The 20690-nt window shown below is 42.5% G+C and overlaps 1 protein-coding gene across 1 annotated transcript in view; it reads left to right on the top strand.

Annotated features, from left to right (window-relative positions):
• The window catches only part of MAST2 (microtubule associated serine/threonine kinase 2), a gene marked incomplete at both ends in the record, with an annotated part of 161343 nt that overhangs the window by 75045 nt on the left and 65608 nt on the right, over positions 1-20690 (top strand). The window contains 2 exons of the mRNA XM_079535767.1: positions 2733-2765; positions 3600-3806. Coding sequence (XP_079391893.1) covers positions 2733-2765; positions 3600-3806 — 240 coding nt within the window. The remainder of the gene's footprint in view (positions 1-2732; positions 2766-3599; positions 3807-20690) is intronic.

The raw sequence follows: 20690 nt of genomic DNA, 5'->3' as shown, positions 1-20690 counted from the left end.
TGGCATAACGCTTTAAAATCTACCAAAGATACATATTTGGAAATTCTATTTGGAAAGCTGACTTCTTACGGAGGACGCTTTTTAGGAGTAGTTGTCTTTAGAAGATAGATGCTTTCCGCAATACATGACACTGCTGGAGAGCTGATAGCAGCCACCATCTGCACACGGAGTGCCGGCGTGCGCGGTGCAGGGGAGCACTGTGCCCTGCTGAAGGACATACATCCCTGTGCCCTGCTGCTCCTGGGCCAGGGCTGGCAGCCATGGGAGCTGCAGCTGAACAGAGCCGCACGGGGACTGTTTGAGTACAGAGTCGTGCACGTGCTGAAGGGGGTTGATTCTGATGGGACAGGTTCATATGTTTGCTCGCCAGCAGAGAACAGCTGCTCTTTGCACCGCGGATGACTCTGCAAAGGCTGTGGGTGCACGTGGGGACTCTGTTCCTATCGCGGTGTGAGTCTGCAAGCTGGCATGTGGGATTTGTGCCAACACCCTTTGGAGTGTGCCTTCACGTCGTGCCTGCCATGTGATTTGGGGAGAGCTGCCCCATGCAGTCCGGGAGAAGTTTGGTGATTTGCTGAGCACCAAATTGGGCTTGCTGCTGTCAGCCCAGCAGCTCAGGTCGGCGTGTGTCTGACTCTCCTGTGCCTTCCTGTCGTAAACCAGTGGGCTTTGTTGCCTTTCTCTGGATCGATCGATTCACAGAAGATTTTTTTTTTAAATAATTACGTGTTGGATGTGAGCCATGTGACTAATCTGGACTGCTACTGAACTCCTGAGGTCTCTGTGGCACTGGGGCACACGCAGCACTCGGGATCGCGCTGAGCGCTTGTGCCCTGCGTTCTTCTCCTTGAAGCCTCTGGTTGGGGGCAGAACCACAGAGCACCGCAATGAAGCGGAGGAAGCAGAGGCTGGGAGCCCCGTCACTGCGGATCCAGTAAGGGCTGCTGTGAGAAATGAGTTGCACTTAAACATTTCAAGTGGAGATGGTGAAGAAAATAAGGCAGGGTATTCTGTGCTAAGAAACGTTGCTTTTTGTTGCTAAAATTTATCCATCTTGCTTATTTCGCTATATGCAAAATTTCACTTTGAGAATTTTATTCACTTTGAGCATTTTATTTCTGTATACCATTTACCACAAAGTATAGCCAGAAAGAAGAGCAGTATTTAAGTGTTTATGTACATTGTGCACTGTGTTTAAGTTTTGCACCTGGTGTTGATTAATGTAGTGCAGTTAAATGTTCGTAACTCTCTTTCTAATTAGATCACTCTTCCAAGCCTAATAAGTACTTCAAAGAAAGCTGTTACAGGGCTCTAATCTAGAGAAATTTTTGCTACCTTTGTTGTCTTCTTAAACTAAGGCGACATATGAAAACTTCTAAATTTGAAGGGAAAAAAAATAATTATTATTTAAAAAAAATAATTGACATTGTCATGTGCTATTTCTACAAATTAAAATGAATCCTTTTCAATACTTTACAAGCACTTTGAAAAATCTACTGGTGAGAATGGCAGTTTATTGATAGCGACGTTATTATTCCCATGGGTTATGGGAAGGAAGTCATCTATTTAGTGCTGTGTGTGCAAGCAGGGCTACTGGAGCTGCCCAGGGATGGGAGGAGCAGGCAGGAGGCGGCTTAACCTCAGTCTGCAGCCTGCAGAGCCCACCAGCTGTTTAAGCAGAGATTGCTCCTGGGGAAGTTTGCCTGTACCTAAAGGTTGCTGACTGATAACAACTATTCGGATTCAGTAGGGAGTTAAAAGCACTGAACATTCACAGCAAACGTGCTCGGCTCCAGGACTTCTCATGGGGAATGTCTGAATACCCAACAAAAGCTGGAGCACGTCCCAGATTTCCTTCTTGCTAGGCGTTATGTCTAAGGACAGCAAATAGAAACTTTCTTCATCCCTCAGTGATAGTTGTAACCATATGGCAGCACTGGTTTGTTCTAACGCTGGAGCACAGTGAGCGCTGCCCAGCACTGCCCACGTTTTAAAAAGGAAAAGGCCAAACGTACAGTGATAGCAGAGAGCAGCTGTGGCTGGTACTCTGTGTGCTGTGCTCCCTATTTGCAGGAGGGATTGCATGGTTTTGAGGAGGAGGTAGTAGAGAACTTGCATTTTCTAGTAATGAGCATAGGTGAATCGTAACACTGAATTCCACTGTTTAGATATTAAATGTTTAATAACAGTTCTTTTGTAACTTTACTTGATCGTGTGTAGTTACACACAGTTATGTGCAAAAAAAAAAACCCCACATACTCCAACCAGAGGTGATTTATTTTTGGTCAAACTGATGGTTCCATTTGGATTCCCTACACTGAAAAGTTAAGAGTGGTTGTATCGCTGCTTATGAAAGAAAACAAGTTAGAAGTAAGGTAGCAAGTTGTATAAATTTCCCAGACTAAAGCACTTAGTTTCATTATTGTCAGTTACCCCCATGAGGGGTCCAGCTGAGCGGCCATTCCACACTGCCCTAACACCAGGTGACAGCCATCCTGTCCCAAACTTACAGCCGATACGTTCACCGTGTAAGGATTCAACACAGGAACAAATGCAGTATATTGTTGCCTTTTTCAGATAACTGAAAGTTCAAAACATGTTATCTTGTCACTTTATGGGAATCTGGGCAGAAGGCTCTCATCATTTAAGTGTATTTCACAATACTTTTTTTGGTTAACCAGGATTTCTTTATAATATCAATATTTGTAAGGTAACTTTTCCTTTATTTCCAGTGAAGGACATCTCATCGTGTGTAGTTCAATAAAGTAGGTCTTAAAGCTTTTTCATGTTGATGCAGAAGTCTGTTTGCAGCTTCCTGAAAAGCAGCTACTTAATGAAATGTTCTGTGCTCTCTGCTTACAGGAATACTTGTTGGCTGCTAACTCTGGGCACGGTGTAATAGTTCAGTTTGCAGAACTGGGCACAGAGCTGGGGATCGGCCTTCTTAGCTGCAATCCTAATGCTGCTGTGGCTGTGCTGTGAACGAGTCACGTAACCTCTCTGTGCCTCAGTTTCTCCACTGCTCAGTTAGAATAAACTCATTTTGCAGTGCTGCTCTCAGGCTTAACTAGCTGTTTTAAAACATTGTCAGTGCTAAACGTCCTCAAGGTAATGGTTTGTGTAATTCATGTCTTCACTGTTGACTGTTTCTATCGTTGCCATAGCTGTGCTGTAGAACCCGGCTCCCAGATTGCAGCCTGCGAAGGCTGTGCTGCAAATGGCCCGTGTCTGTCACTGGTGCCATTGCCATCTTGGTCGATTTTTCCCAGCTAAAATTTAATGTTAACAGAATGGACAGCAGTGTGTGATCCAGAAAACCTGGGAATCTCTCAAAAACAGGATTTGGGTAATTCCAGATCAGAAGATTTTCATAGTGGAAAAATAATATGGATTAGATACTATGTATTGACTGATAAGTACATTTTGGTTTGGATGACAATTGGCTGACTTTGACCACTGAGTTTATTATACTGATAGATAGAAGATAGAACATGTGTTTTGAAAGTCTTATTTTTTCTCTTCCTTTTTATTGATGTGATAAACAGAAGATGTGGTATTGACCCTGATTTATTTTCTTTTCTACCGTGGCACCTTGTCAGAATCTCCTCTCCTTTGTACTCCCACTGCCGAGGAAGTGATGTTCATCAGCACACGTTCTCTCCTACATCTGCTCCAGGTCTGCAGCACCTTAAATTCCCATTTAGTGCTGACTGTGCACTTGTCACTTCTCCTCTTGTATTTTACCTGAACTCACAAGCCCAGAGCAATCCGTCTAGCCCATGCTACAGCCATCCATTTCAGTGGAGGTAAGGAGAGGTATCAACTAGGAATTTCTAACCGTTTGGTGTTGCTGTAAACACTTATGAACTTAACAGCTTTTTTGTTTGAGGAAATAAAACCTAACAGAAGGGCAGAGCCTGGTGATGTGTAATTTGCTTTCAGCCTTGTAGTGTATAGGTTTACGTTGCATTTCTGCACATTTTTTAATTAATTTGTAGTTTAAGGCCAGAAGATAAAATGAATGGAGCCCTGTCTGCCTGAGTGTGCACGCAATTTCCTGAGTGTACCTTTTGCTGCCTTACATGTGCCTCTTCAGCTTGTGTGAAACAGCAGAGGAACCCCCACAGGTATCACTGATATCAAGAAAAGCAACCTCAAAATGCAGCAGCTGGAGTGTGGCCCTTAAGAAGCCCTGCCTGGAGACATGGGTCTGTGCTAACCTACTGCACTCTGTTCTGTTCACTGTAAATCCTTGTTGACTTCTATGAGAAGTCAGCACTCTGAGGTCTATCTGCAATACAATGTCTGAAGAGGATAATGAGTGAAATGAATCCTGATGTGTCAGTAAACTTAAATATGAGTAAGGAGTTTGTAAACTGGGGGAAGAAAAAAAAGGCCAAAACAATTCAGTTTATATTGAGGTGCTTGGGAGCTTGGCTGACGTGTTTCACATTCAGGATTAGCTCTTGCTCTATACTGTGCTGTTACAGGACGTGCAAGACCCCAGTGGAAACCTCTGGCTCCCTTACTAATGATACCTAGTGGGATTGCCCCAGACAAAGGCTAACATGATCTAGAGATCTTTGTGTGTGCAATTATGAAATTGGAGCTAAGTGGTACCTGCTTAAAACTTGAGCCAGCAGAGAGCTGGTTTTGAAGTTCACATACTGCGCTGTGGAGGTAGCTGGTCAAATTTCAGCTGCTCATCAGGTGGTAATGCAATAGCCTCTAAACCTAGCCTGTTATTTCAGAGGGAGAATGCTCCTGCTGGCTGGCTCTGGGAGGAGTAACAAGAAAATGTGAAGTTCAGCTATTTTAAGCATCTGTCCCTCTAATGGAGAGAAATGTATATTGCATCTGTTGGGTGAAAGTGGGGCTGTCAGCAAAGGATAGAGACGTTGTTCATGTCTGTTCTTGGCTCGTTGTGCACTGCCATGAGGAGAGGTGGCTGCCCATCCTGCTGCTGTTACAGAATGGGAGCAGCTCTCCGTGCTGTTCTGGAAGCAGTGATGGAAGAGTTCTCTTATTGTTTTAATGTCATTGTCACCAATATGATTGGGAATGAATTCTTGTTACATAAAAGCTGTTGGCAGTTCCTTCGTAAGGGTGCTTAAAGGTGGCTGAATGCTGTTTAGAATTGAGGCTAATTAACAGTCTGGTAATAAGTAATTAAATTAGATTATTAAAATAGGTCGAGAACTGCTCCTTCTGTGAGGATATATAATGATTATTTATTGATTCCTAAAGCCTTTTTGGTGCTTACTGCTCTTTTTCCTCCAAGTGCTCTACTCTTCAGGCTTCTGGCATGGATCAATGTTATCATTAAGAAGAATTCATAGAAAAATCACAGTATCAAGTTATATTTCACTGTTACTATGGTCTCTTCTTGTTGGTAATATTTTTCACATATGGGGACCTTCCAGCCATCTGCTCTTTAAATGATGAGTGGTTGATGATTCACAGAGACATGGCTCTGTGTAAGAGCTTAGGTCTTCTATAATAACTTTTTATTTTTGTCCTTGTTGCTTTCACCTGTGCAGCTCTTGATCCAGCTTTATCCTGCCTTTGTTTGTTGTAGTTCTGTTTACTTGGTTACAGTGCCTGTGATAGCCATTGCTGCTTGCTTGGAGCAAAGGTTCATCCTGGCAAGTTATTGCTGTCATTGATCTGCACAGCTTAACACCCCCAGGTTAGCCAGGCAGTGGCTCATTTCCATCTCTGTGCAAATAGTACTGGGAACTAGTGGAAAGTGTAACTGAAAGGTGTATGGCTTCATGTTAAATGTTCTTATTTTTTACCATCATACTGCATTTGCAAGTAGCCGTATAGTTTTCCCCTCTTTGTGTGGCACCTTTGATGTTTCTACGTGGACAAATGAACAATTGTTAGTTCATTTAGCATGTCAGTTAGCATGGAAGTGGCTTCCTGGCTTCAGGAAGAATCAATGGAGCTGAGAACAAAAGTACTTGATACACATAGCCTTTGGACAACTGAAAATAATGTAAAGCTTTTAAAGAGTAAAGGATGTGAAAGTGGCATGATTACAATACAAATAAATAGATAGTAGATGAAGTAAGAGTGCTATTGTTGAGGCAGTCGTGGGTTGGAATTCAGATCATGTGTCTTTAGGAAGAAAAGGGAATGGTGTCCAAAACTGAACTGAAACTGTGGGCTTCGTGTTTGCATTCTGCCTTGTGCTCATTTAGGGGTAGCCAGGAAGTCTAGATAACCGTGTTTCTCAGCTTGTCTTCTTTATGAGTTGGTGAGTCTTTGTGCACTCACAGTAGCCCTTTAGTTCAATCTAAAGGTGGATTTACTGCAGTTCTTGATACTGAGTTGCTTTCAAGATGCAGTGAATTTAATTGTTCTTGGAGGTGAGGAGCCTTGAGACTCAAGCAGCACGCGCTTCCCTCCGTTCTGAGGAGCACTGCACCCTGTAAATTCCTCAGCAAGAGACAAGTTACTTTCAGTACTTCCAGAAAGGGCCTCGTTGGGCTGTGGTGCCCTGGTTCTGCTTCTCGGCTCTGCAGGTGAGGTGGAATCTCAGTGGGAATTTCATTATCCTTTATCAAGGAAAGAGGTGGATTCCACTGTATTACTCCAGGGACACTTTCTTGGGCTATTTTGACTTCGTGAGCTCATGCCAACTGTGGGACATGTTCTTACAGAGCTACGTAATTGAGATTGCTCTTCTTTTCATTGAGACATTTTAGCCTTATTTTGTTTTGTTGAGGCATTTTAGCCTTTCTAAAGTTTATTGATAATAGCTATTGATTTTTTATAACTCTGAGGAATAGTTTTAAAGTTTTAAAAAAAAGTTTTAAAATTTTTGTTTGTAGCCTATGCAAGATGTGGTCACCATCTCAGATCCTTGCTGTAATACGTGAAGCAAAACAGGAAACCTAACTTTGCTCCAGAACACTTCATTTCTGAGCCTGCCTTGATGTAAAGCCTTTCCTGTTTAGGCTGTTGCAGGGCTTAGGGCACAGCCAGGTCTGAGGGTCGCATGTAGCACAGCGAGCCCTCAGCTCAGCTGCACCCACCTTGCTGAGACTCCTTGGGACCGGATGTCTCTCTTCTTTAAAACGTCTGTGCCTCTTGGTGAGGTTGAGTAACTAAAGACCCTCATCGCTATAATTTCATTGTCACAGAGTTTCTTAGAAAAACAGAATTTCTACAACAGTCACAGGAAGCTGTTGGTTTGAGGAGTACATGCGCTTTACAACAACAGGGCAGCACCTGCAAACAGAAGTTCTGTTTTTCTAGGTAAGGTGAAAAACATTTCAGAATTCAAATTTGATGAGATTGTTAATGTTTTTGTTTTGAAATACCTCAAGGTGTGTCAAGAATTGGTGATAAGTTTCCTTTCTCTACTTAAACTTCATCTTAGTTTAAAGTCACTGATACAGCTTCTTGGTACGTTTGTTTTAGTTAGTATCCTATTTGACAAATGTCTGAGCATTAATGAAAAGGGCTGTGTTCAGCTGCAATGACATTTGGGAATTGTTCTGGTTTGGCAATAGGTGACACCTTCCTGGATTAGTGCTTGATTTGTGCAGGTTCTGTTTTCCTAATTGTGCTAAATAACGGGTCAGCATTTACTGCATAGCAGCGTAAGGAAGCAGTGTAGATGAGAACTCAGTAACAAGTAATGGAACAACTCTGTGGCTGTGTCATGATGCCTTATATGAAATGGTGAATTCTGAGTTTATCATCTTTCTGCAACTGGACTGTAATGCACATCTCACTTTTAATGAATGAGTTTCCCAGAGTTCGTTTATTTTTAATAAATAAATTTTTAAAATGTATTTTCTTTTGTACCAATTGTTATTCTTGGAAGTAGCAGATGGAGACTGAGACTACAAGCAGGAGATGGCGACTATGGGGAGTCTTGTGCCTTGTATTGAAGGAGTTCATGTACCTTGCCAGTAGCTCCGTAGCCTTGTTGGCTTACACCAGTGTGCAGCTGAGAGCTGAACTGGGAAACTGGTGATTCCGGCAGGTTGTCACACGCTGCACGGTGATGTTGGTAACAGCATCAGCAACTTGGTAAAGCTGTAGGGCCTGAGATACAGGCTGTGAGTGCCCCAGTGAAACCCGTGGATTTTCTGCCCTGTCATTTAACCACACACGGTTGCTCTCTCCTCTTGCGCCCTGGGGGTTGTGTTGTGGGTGTCCATGCAGGAGGTGCTCACTTGACCTTACCATCCTCAGGGGCAGCATTATGCAGTTTTTTCCATGTTGGGCTGCATAATTTTTTCATGCAGAGGCACTGTAAATGCTCAAGTCCCCACGTCCCCCCTGGCGCTGCAGCAGTGGAAGCGTTAAAGCCCAGGCTCGGAGCAGGAGGTGTGAATTCCTTGCTGCAGGCTGCCTTCTGCAACCACTGAGGAAGCACCAGCTGCAGGTCTGGGAGGCCAGAGGCTCTGGGAGGGGAGCTAGAATGAATTTCACTGATAAGCTGAGTGATTCGTACCTGTTGTTTGTGACTGTGCTATGAGGTGACCAGGCACTACTTCTGGCTTTGTCTTGGAAACCTTTGAGTGTGCAAACAGGCTCACAATGCTAACAGAGAAGTACTAATCCCCAGCACCCAGTGCCAATATAACAGACCTGAATCAGGCAGGAGCAGTGATTGCATGACACAGCTGCTTGCGTTTGCATAGGATTTCTTCTCAGAAGGAGCAGTGATGCAGTGACACAGCTGCCCAGGGAGGTGGTAGGGTCACCTGGAGGTGCTCCAGAACCATGGAGATGTGGCACTGAGGAATGTGGTCAGCAGGCATGATGGGGTGGGGTTGGACTGGGTGATCTTGGAAGTCTGTTCCAACCTTAATGAGTCTGTGATTCTGTATTCTTTTTTCAGTCTCTCTTTTCTCCTGTCGGTGTTTTTTTTTTTTCATCTAAAATATGTTTATCGTTGTCTGCCAGATTCTCCTGCAGTCCCATCTCCCCATATCTCCTAAAATTTCGCTTCTTTGGCCAGTGTTTATTCTTCTGTCATTCAATCCCTGGTGTGGTACTTGAGAGTGCAATCTTCTAGCCTAGTTTACATTACACTGTCAGTATGAATTATTAATGTCCTAAAATAAAATCTTCGAACCATAATCTTTGCAGTGGTGAAAAAGCTCCATGTGCTTCGTGCCCTGCCCTCGCCTTGCTTTGGAGCCTTGTCTGTGGGGCAGGGATGTCACCGACCCGTGGTCAGAAGGGCATCGGAGCAGTGCCACCTCTCTGGGTTGGAATAGGGATTTGTTTGCATTTTAAAAAAAGGAAGGGAAAGAAGTTATGGAAGCAGTACTTGGGTTCTTTTAGAAAACCACCCAATTTTCCACATGAATCACCACAGACGTTTAGTGGAAGCATTCCTTTAAGTCACAAGTGTCAGCATTTCGCTCGCAGACAACTCGCGATTAGTTTGGACAAAATGGAGTTGGTTGCAGCTGCACCCTTGGCATGGAGGAGCTGCCCTGGGGACGTGTCCCAGCCTGCAGCCTCGGTCCGCGCGCAGCCTCCTGGCACCGCCATGGAGCGCAGCACCGGGACCTGTCGCTTCTGCAACTTCTCCCTCCTGCTTAGGAGTAAGGGCAGCCGCAGGACGCCGCCGTCCACTGTGTGCGTACTGCTGCTGTAAGTGACCGCTGCTGGAAGGACTTCGCTTTATCGTTTCGCAAGTCATGTTTGCTCTGCGGAAAGTGCCTTCTGTGGGCAAGCAGGTGGTGCTGCTTTACGGGTGTGATCAGTAGTTGTGTAACAGTATTTGAAGAGCTGAAAATATTACTTGGGTTTATTTCTAGTTTCTTTTTTATAGGTTAGCACAGAAGCCCACGTTTGTATCAAAAGTCCAGAAGGTGTTTGTTTTTTTTTGTCTACCAGGTCTGCACAGTGCTTGCTTTGCTGGTCAGAGCCCGGGGAACAAGTAAGGAAATGTGAGATGGAGATACTTCTTTAGCTATATTTTCTTTTTTCCTTAGATCTGAGATATTTTAAAGGTTGGTTGGTGAAGGGAGGGGGGCTGTATTTGTTTTAAAAGTGTCTGAGCAGTGCTCTTATATACTTGTGTTGTATTTTTACTAATTGTATCATTTGTTTATGCCGTTTTGTAATGTGCTACAATACAGTATAATAAAATCTAGAATTGCAAAATTTTAAATACTGTTTGCAGTATTTTGAAATGAGGTTTTCATTGGAGGCTGCAGAAGTCATTGAGTTCCATATCTGTCTATTCTGCACTTCATTTCCAAGCGAGGAATTAACCCTGGACAAATTTATTGCAAGTTATTAAATCTGTCTCAGTGTTTCAAACTTCTGACATGTATGGCCCTATTTACTTTTGTTTTTACATACCTATATAAATAAATATGTATCAAGTGAGGTTCTAAATATTGTGTAAATTTTAAGAAATGTTGCTTTACTAATATATCACCTTTGTGGGTTCCCCAGAGTTACTGTAAACCAGCTTATAGAGATGTATTGATCTGTAATTATACAGAAATCAGTGTTCCATGCTTGTTCTTGTGTTCATCTGCCTTGCACATTGTGCATTTCTCAGAGGCTCGCGACCTCGAGTAGTTTGTTTGCCTGCTGGTAGATGATATGTTATCACTGCTTTCCCAGACTTTCAGATTAAAGCTAAGCTTTTGCTGTGAAGATAGATATTATTCCAAAGGAATAACTAAAATAGGGACCGATTTCTGTTAAAAATTCATGGCCAAATTAGGATGCAGTTCTGCCTTAGAACTGGGTGAACTTTTTATCCTTTCTTTTTTTCCTATACCAGTACTCATGATGTTCCCTCGCATGGTTTTGATTTCTCATGTATCATCTGCACCATGGCTTATTTTGTAAAGTCTATTCTTATCCCATGCTCTAACTTCATTAAGAATTTATGCTTGAAAATGTAAAATTCATCCTCTTAGTCTGTTCGCTGCATTAGCATTCCCCTTGCTCCCAGAATAACTCTTCCTAGCCAACATCCTACAAAATAAGCCTTTTGTTTCAGAAAAGCCATGGTAAATGCGAGGGCTTTACAGTATCCTTACCCTTTGAGCCTCAGTGTGTTAAACAAGCAGCGAGGAAATGAGCTGCGGGGTGGAAGTGCTGGCACTGAACAACAGATAGGTGGATCTGTACCCAGAAACAAATCAGGTGGTAGCACTGCGTTGGAGTTCAGGCTTGATTTGCCTCTGTGTGATGTGCGGCCCAAAGGAGCAGCTCTCCTTCAGGCTGGCTGCCAGCCGTGCAGTGTTGGTCTTTGTCCTTTGTGGGCATGGCTTGTGGGTGATGCTTTGGTGGTTGGACTGGATGATCTTAGTGGTCTTTTCCAACCTTAATGATTCTGGGATTTGATATGGTGCTGCGGGGAATGAGTGTTACACGTTGGGCTCTTGTGTAAGTGATGGGAGCCCTATTTGGTATTGGAAGCCGATGGCTGTGGTCTTGAGTAACAAAATCTGTCTGATTCACCCACTTATATAGCTATGTTGTTTCCCCATCCTTACCATTTGCTTCTTTCACTTATCCAGGTTGTGTTGTCTCTGGTTCTAACCAACCACTGGTAAGTTCTTCACCCCTCCATCCCTACACAGCACAAAGTACCTTTGTTGCTGCATTTTCTCTTAATTTGTCCTTTCAATTCTGTACTGTAGTTTCCCCATAAAGTAGAGGATAGCAAACACCTGCTTTACAAATCTGCTTTGCTGAGGTCTTTTTGGAATGGTTTATGGCAGCATCTGTCAAGGGCAGATATACAAGACCCCATTGGGCAGGGAATCAGTGCTGGAGGAGCTCTGCAGAGAACAAGCAGAGATGTTGGTGCTGAGCTGCTTAGAGGAGGGGCTGACGTGAAGATGCCAGGGTACAGCATGATGTGTTTTGATGGGTTTGGTTGGGCTTGATGATCTTAGAGGTCTTTTCCAACCTTAATGATTCTGTGATTCCTGTTTGCAAATATGGTTGCACAGTTAATTCAGTAACAGAGTCTTGCAGGTTAGAAATAAATGTTTTAAGCACATCTTTTAAGTGCATCATGATAAATTATTCATGATTAGGATGATAAAATGCCACGGTGGCAACAGGAAGCTCAATTTGTGTTTTCTTCTGACTGAGTTTTCGCTGGCAGAGAGGGGGGAAAATCTTTGCAAGAGGGTTTGGAGGTCAGAACAGAACTGAGGTGCTCAGTGGTCACCAGGTGTCTTCAAGAACACTTTGGATAAAACAAGAGGAGGTTTCTGTCTACAACTGAAGTGAAGTTTTCAAAACTAATGCTCAGTATTGTTATTTTCCAAGTGGCTCCTCGTTTCTTATGGCATTTGAATTGCATGTTGAGGGTGCATTTGATTAAATAAGATAACTGACATTTGAATCATACATGAAGAAAACAGCATAGGAAAAGAATGCTAGTTCTAGTAACGCATTTAAAGAGACTAATTGACCTTTCCATGGCATTTGAGCCCACTCATCAATTTGCTGAGCTGGAAATCGCATTAAATGAACGTTTTATTGCAATAGCCAATATCTTGCTAGTGCAGTTTGTGACTGGAGTAAGGAATTCTAGCAAATTAGAAAGTGGTATTTTTGTTAATAGGAATCCAAAGAGAGAATCTGAATAAACATTGTAGAATTTGGGGCACAATTAAGTTTGTGTTTTGGTAAAAAGTCTTTGTTATCAATCTTTAACGGTGCTTTAACAGGGCTGCTGCTGTGCTGTGACACTGAAATGCATTAGCTAGCATTTCAGGCTATTCGCTATGATGACAACCCCAGTTAGTTCAGTAACAGCGCCAGATTAAAGTTACATGAGAAGCTGGCAGCTTTTATTCTGGTATATGAGCATACAATGCCTTATAGCTAATTCTGCCGCAGCTCAGCAAACGTTTCTGATCCTTTGAATCATTATCTAAACTAACGAAGGCTGTTATCTGCATGGGAAATGCACACCAGAGAGCAGTTTGGTTATTCTTCAGCCCAGGAAACCTGGTTGGTTTAATTTTGAGCAGCACAGGTCCTTTGGAGTCCTCCTGTATGGAGCTGGGGCTTGAAATCTGGGCGCAGGTCTTTGGTTCTGTATTGGTCGTAGTTGGGGTGCATGGAGCTCGGCTGATTTCTGCCAAACAATGAAGAAAGAGGAGCTCGTGTGAGCTAGCCAGTAACAATAGAGACGTGGGCCCTGAAGATTTATCCGACTTCGTGTCCTCTGCCCGACTGCTGCTTACATGGCTCGAGATGGCAGCCTGCTCGGCACTCGGTAGGCCGCTGTTCAAATAATAATGATGCTCCAAATAGATCAGCACACGTCTTCCATGTATTTCTTTTTTTTTTTTTTTCTTTTTAAAGGAACGGTGCTCTGATTTTTTTTTTTTCCCCAGATTTTTATATTTTAGAGGTATGTAAGAAGAACTTCTTTCCTTTCTTCACACTGAAGTTCAAAGTTCAAACTCAAAACTGGAGTTATTACATATTGCACGGTTTTGGCAACACCATAGCAATATACAGCGGCGATCTCTTCAGATCTTCATCAGTTTTATTTCTGTTAATTAATATTAGTTGCAGTGCTTTTCTTCTCTTGCTAAACATGCCATTTGAAGTTTCAAATAAAATTGAATAGTGCATCTTTTGTTTTTGATGCCTCCAAACAATCCAGCTTTTGCTAGTAAAAGTTTTAATTTTTAGATATTTCTAGTGCCTGATTTGTGCATTTGAGGTATACAGCTATTCAAAAATGTCAACTGTGAGACTACCACTTGTTTTTGTGACACTCAATACAATGTAACTGTTCAAGTGATTGAATAATTAGGTAGGTTTTCCCAAGTAGTATTGCAACTGGTTTCTGTTACACCGTTTTCCTTTATTGCATGACTCAAGTTACTTCCACTTGAAATTTTGGGTACTTCAAGTTTCATTCTATTTGAAATACTTCAGAAATTCAGCGAAAAAACGCTGTGGGAACCATTTCCTGATGAATAGTTCACCTAAAATCTGTCCAGTTACAAGAGGTTTGACTTCTGCGATTCTCTTTTTAACATTACATCAGTGATCTCCTTGGTAAGTTCAGCTTACTTTTACAAGGACAGTTGTTATTTAAGATGGTCTTATTCTATGTGAACTTAAGATCTGTAAGTCAGAAATGTGGCTGCTATGAAAGAAGCCTGGGGAGCAATGGGTTTCACATGGACTGTTTGCCTAATTGTAATCCCATGTAATATCAGGCTTAATTTGTGTCCTACCCAGGTAATGGGAAAGGTGAGAAACTGGGGAAGTCTTTGATGTGTGATATCCAATGGATTCCATGTCAGGAGGGCCCTGGGTGTGACAGATGTGATCAGCAGGGAAGCACTCCAGCATTGCAGGAGCTGCTGACCCTCTGGTCTTTCCTGAGGATAATTTGGGCGTGAATTGGGTGAAGGAGATGAATGGAAAATAAACACCCTGAATGGCAAGTGGGAGTGTTCCATAAGGAAGGCTGTTTCTTCAGGCTGGGAATAGCTCATGTTTGGGAATTCACAGAGACATATTATCTCATTTATGAGTTTAATGAAGTAGAAAGCTCATCTGGTAACATGTTTGTGTTTGTGGTATTTTTGTTGGCATGCAGAAGGCTGTGATTTTGAACCAGTGAGAAGTCTCTAGACTTCTGCAAAATGTTTTGCTTATCATACAGAGATGATAGTATAGTCACTTGGAAGGATTTCATTTATTATTAGCAAATGCTTACACTTCTAACTTTTTTATTACTAGAGTGCATTCTTCAAATGTTGAGACTGTAATACTTTAGGATAGGGCATATTTTTGATAGTTTCAGTGTGTTCTGCTATTCTAGTAAGAACGCTGCATCTCGTCAGCACTCATCACTGCTTACCTGTATTTTTCAGTCTATTCTGCCCGTCTCTGTATTAACCACTTGGGAACTGTCCCAAAATGCACACTTCGCTGATGCCAATTTGCAAGGTGAGGCTTTTTATTGGTACGTGGAACACACGTTGTGAAAAGCAGGGAGGAGGAGTGTTAAAGAAATTCCTGCTCTTTGCAAACCATGCTATGTAATTTCCAAAGTGTTTGTTGCAATTCGTGGGCTCTGCAGAACCATGCAGATAGCATCACTGCTGCTGCTTCGCCTGCCCAGTTGGGGGCCCTGGGTGCCTCCTGAACACTGAGAGTGGAGCAGAGTTTCAGCTGATTGATGCTGCCATTGGTGTTCACGGAGAGTATTCTCCTAAAATGGCTTCTCCTTTATATGCCTTTTCTGTAGGGAATGTAAGAATGTTGTGTGGTATGTCTCCAGTTGCTGTTTTTCCAGTCACTTTTTGGAGAAAAAGACGTAATGAATATGAATTTAGGGGGATTTAGCTGGTTTTAGGTTATTTGCTGTCTGTAAGCATTCTGGAATTTCTTTTTGCTGTCAGGTCTACTTTGTTGGTTAATAAAGAGCTTTTTGTCTTCATTACTGCTTGGAAATTTCAATTCACATTTCAGCTGATGGTGTGAATCTGACTATTTGTAAACCTTTTTGAAAACAAGTTTGTTGGAGTTGGAAGGTCATGTGGTACCCTGAGTGTAATGCTGTGATGCTGATCTTTGGTTTCTAGACTTGACTGGTATATGTTATTTCTTGGAGCGGTGATGCACTTGCATGGGCTGCCCAGGGAGTGGTGGGGTCACGGGTGTTTGAGACACGTAGGGATGTGGCTCTGAGGGACTTGGTCAGTGGGCATGGGGGGGTGGGCTGAGGTTGGGTTATGTGATCTTAGAGGTCTTTTCCCACCTTAATGATTCTATGATCCGTAAATTATTGTGCTGCTGCTTTCTGATCAGCAATAGATAGGGGCAGAGCTTTACCTGGTCACACTCTAAATGAAATCAAAGTAAAAGGTGATGGAGATCCTTTTGATGCAAGTGTCTAAAACAGGCTGGAAGGGATGGCCATGTTGGACATAGCTCTGCTTTCTGCAGCATGCAAAGCTGCATTTTGTGTTCTGAAGCTCAGATGGAAGGAGATGCTTTGCTGAATCTGCTGGTGTGAGTTTTGATATATGTGTGTATTAAAAACCATGCATTTTTATGCGTTAGTTAGGAAGGTCATTTAATTCTTTCATGCAATTCTGTGGAAAGTTAATGAGAGCCTACTGGGATTCCTTCCTCCCAGCCGTTTCCATGTGTTTTTAAGGGGTGCATTGTGCACGGAAGGCAGTGCCAGCTGTTGATTGTCATCTTCCTCATGTCTGTGATAAAAAGCCACTCAAGAAGGCTGAAATATGAGAATGTCATTAGCTTTCCTATTGGCAGAAGTGCTTAAAAAAGCCACAACAGAAAGAAAAAAGATTGCGCATTGAAATTAAAAAACAAACAAAAAGCGCAGCAGCTACAGTGAGGTTTCGTGTAGCCCCTGGAAAAAGCAAAAACGTGGCAAGGAGCACAAAGGGGACAACATGAACCCGCTGTGTAGGACAACGTGGCTGCTGTGCAGGAGTGTGTGTGGGAAACCTCTGATGTGCATCACTCATGGCTCTCCTCTCCTTGCAGTTGAAATTCAGCTGGTGGAGCTGTTTGGTGGCACCGGGAGTTGTACTTGCTGTTGCCTGACGTGTGCATGGGTGGGTGGCTTCCTTCTTATTTATTTATTTTTTATTTATTTAAAATCCACTTGGGGCACGTAAACACAGAACATAGGGTTCATTTGAAGATGGAAGGGTAATTAAAAAAATAAGCAAAAAGCCCCTCTCCTTGCTACAAAGCAGGAGGGCCTCCATTTCAAAATAAAACCCCGACGTCAGCAGTGAGTGGTGCTGTGTGTGCAGCCACAGCCTGGAAGCAGCATGTTATTCAGCATTACCAATAGATCCCCGCTCGTGGCTTTGCTTGAAAATGTTTTGATTGCAATTGGAGGAACAGGCAGAGATGTATATAAATAATGTTTGTTGTGTATACAAGCAGCTCCGGTTCTAAAGTGTACACGATGGGAAGGGAATAAATATCTCATTTTGCACTGCCTCCTAAGGTAGAGAGCAGCAGGCAGGGATGGAGGCGGTGGGAGCAGCAGCATGCACGCCTGCCTGCCTGTCTCGCATTAATGGAACAGCTTGCGAGGTCTACAGGGAATTTGCATTGGCTCTGTCACTGGTATTATTTAGTTCCTTATTTATTGCTAGTGGCTTGATTGTGCTGTATTTTCCCAGCAATGAAAGCTTTTAAAGATCATGTCTGACTCCTTTTGGACTGTGCTGTCCAATTTCTCTCTGCCTGCTACCAGCATGTTGAGACGATCCAAAAGGTAATCTAAGGATTTTGCAAGTAATTCTTACAATGTTTTTCCAAGCTTCTTGTTTTAATGCTGTTTAGGCTTGCTTTCTTCCTTTATGAACAGATTAAATCATGTACGTTGGGCGTAATTTCTTCATGATTTGTAGCTGTATTCATTGTAAAAATCATACCATTCAGATTCACGGTTTGTTCTTTTTATAGATATTTATTTAAATGCATCGTTCCTCGCTTCTCATAGTATGTGAATGTGACGTGGGTTTGTTTCTACAAAATGATGGATGGATGCCTTACTGAGAACAAGCTGCCTCAGTATTCAAAGTAGCAAAACAGTATTATGATGATATAGGCAGCACTGGGCAGGGCTTGGAAATGTTTTGACGTATAGTTCATGATTTTCTTAGCGATATGCATCACCTTGAATTTTAAATCATCCTTGCTAGGTTTTTTTTTCTTCTTGGAGATGTTAATATGTTGCTGTAGTAGTAAATAGGATGAGTGCTCTTAGTCACACGTTACTCTTTGGATTTTGATAAAATCCCATTGAATTGTGTGCACTAATAGCTCTGATGCAGTACAGTGGTACCCCTTCAAGACTGAGAAATAGCGACATAATTATTACTCATCAGGTGTTCTGCAGAGCTTAGTGCACATAGCCCAAAAACTTACTGCAGGAATGGGCTTGGTGAGTGAGGTAGGTGCTAATCCTGACCAACACAATAGATATAGGTTTATGAGTAAACGGCTGCCATGAGCATCATAATTTCCCATTGGTTGATAGGCTGTTAGAGTTAAAATCTATGTAAGATTTGGAATATAAGCTTTGACTTGATTTTGGGATGAATTTTGTTCATGAGCTGTCAAAAATGAAATTAATCTATTTTAGGACATAGAAACATATTGAATGAGGGGAGAGGGGCTACTCTGTTTCCTGATTCTGTTTTTACAGTTTGAATTTTATCAGTTTGCTTCTGTGCTAACAGTGACTTTTAGAAATTTTACTGGGAACAAAGAAAGATTTTGCTTTAAAAAAAATAAAATTTAGATTTTGGTCACAAAGAGTTGTGTTAGAAGCTTTATTAACAAATACAAGCCTTATTGTCTTTTCATTTTTTTGAGAAGAAAAAGCTCCTTGAGTTTCCAGTTGTTGATGGGTCTGCCTTTCAAACTCATGGAGCAGTGTCAGTAGGAATGTGAAGGACGAACAGAAGTGTAAGAGCTGAAGCTCATTATTTCCATATATGTTTCTTGAGCTTGACTCTGGAGAGGAAAGGGAGGTAAATTACTGTCCTGTGCCTGTTTGCAAAGGATGAGGCAGGTAGGATGTGGCTTCCATGCCAAGCTGGGTTGATGTGGGTGATGTCCGTAGGAACATCGCCTCTGTGGGACCACTGCAACTGGAGCAGCCTTATTCCTCCTGTTTGCAGAACTTGAATTTTGTAAAGCTCACTCTGTTCTGAACTGTGTTCTGCATGCAAAAAGGTTGACTTCTTTGTGCAGGTTCAACAGTCATGGACTTCCATGCAGAATGGGTGTCTGTAGTGCTTTTGCACAACAAGCATGAGGTATGTTTATCTTGGAAAGCCTTGTCGATGTGCCATTATGAATTTTGAAATTGGTTGTCAAGAACTGGCACAATTTTGGGAATGCTAACAAGCTTTCTGATACAATTACTTTGTTAGAAAACTTCCACTTGAAATTTACAGTCCATTTATTTGTTAGTATTTGAAGAAAAGAAAGAAAGAAATAGATCTGTAAACCTGCTGCACATCTTAATGGAAAAAAGAGTACTTTTCATTGATTTAACCAGATAAATGAATATTGGACATTTGAAAATGATCAAACAGCTATATGAGACGCCCTAGCAGAGAGCAGCTGCATCAAGCCGGGCAGTGGAAATCCTATTTCGCACAGCACCGAAGCCACAGTCTTCAATCAACCCTGGAAATAAAATATTTGAGCACATGTGACAGTTTGCTGGGAATATCACCTTCTGCCATGTCTGCTGGCAGCCTGCCCAGCTCGGGGCAGGGGGAGATGGGCAGTCAGGTTGGATTGTTGTGATGTGCGTCGTAATAAATGAGTTGGTTCATCTGACATCATGTTGTGCTGGGATTCATGTTGGGGCATTGGTCCCAAGGACACATGAGCACACTACTACTCGTAGCAGTAGCTGGCTGTGGGATAAGCCATTGCACGTCTTGGTCCTTGCGGCAGCAGCACCAGGGCATCCTTGGGTACCAGCATTCCCAGCATCATGACACATCTGCACTTTGAATGAAGTATCATATTGTTAACTGGGTAACATCTGTTTTCATTGCTTCCCTTTCAAAGTGTAATGTGTGGTACTTTCTAGTACGTTTATTACTTTTTAGAAGTTGTTATTGCAATATAAATTTATTATATGGAGTTGAAACTGTTGGTGGCAGAGATTATTTTGCTGTATGAAATATTTGACTAAGTTTTCCCATGACCATACGGAAAACTTTTGCATACAGTGTCATTGCACTACTGGTGTGTTGTGTGCTCTGAATTCTGGGCCACTGGCGGCATTCTGACCACTGTGCTGTGACATACATCTCTATAACAACGGCGACTGATCCCTGGTAAACATCCTACAGGGCTCTGCTCCCATATGGCCTCTCTGCATTAGGATGTTGTGCAGGGCAGCTCTTCCTCTGCGATGCATTATGCTGAAATGAGCTGTCTGGTGCAGCTGGGGGCTTCTCGGCACCACTAATGGCAGTGGGAAAGTGAGCCATCTGCTCCTCTGGTCAGGGATGGGGCCGTTTCTTCTTGAGCGTATTCCCGGAAGGATAGGAGAAGTCAAGAGCAATGCTGAGGAGATTGTCATGGGAGGGGTGACATAAACGTAAATCAGATTTACCTGTCTAACTGGTTCTGTATAAATATTTATAATTCTAAGCTGCGGAATAAATAAGGGAATTTCTTGGTACAAAGCTCACGCGGAGCAGTATTGTCGTACTGCTGTACTCAGACATTGCCTGTTGGATTTGAGCTGTGCAGAGATTAAGCGTGATTTTGACATATTTAAATTAAATGTCTTTGTTTTTCAATCTTTTGTCTCTTGTGGTTTGGGCATGACTTCTCTTGAATATGCTCTAAGTTGTGCTGTGCGGTAACAGCAGTGTGTCGTTGTGCAAGTGGCCATGTGTTGGTTTTCAGAGATTGGCTTAGAGTGATGTTTTCTACTGTTACCTCATTTTTGTTCTAGCAATGTTTAGCCCTGTCTGGAGGAACAGGCTGTGACTTTTAGGAATTTTGAGTATTTTGTATGGATTTTAGGAAGTTGACTTTGTTTAATGAGTTTTTTTGATGCAGTTTGGGCAGGGAAGATTTGTTTGTACATTGAGAAAGATAACTCCGGGGGGACCACAAAGGTGGGGTTCTGTTAGGAAGGATGTACTGCTTCAGTC

This window comes from Tetrao urogallus (assembly GCF_951394365.1).
Source record: "Tetrao urogallus genome assembly, chromosome: 5".
Taxonomy (NCBI): Eukaryota; Metazoa; Chordata; class Aves; order Galliformes; family Phasianidae; genus Tetrao; species Tetrao urogallus.
Note: the sequence above shows the minus strand (reverse complement) of the source record. Positions and strands in the feature narration are given on the sequence as shown.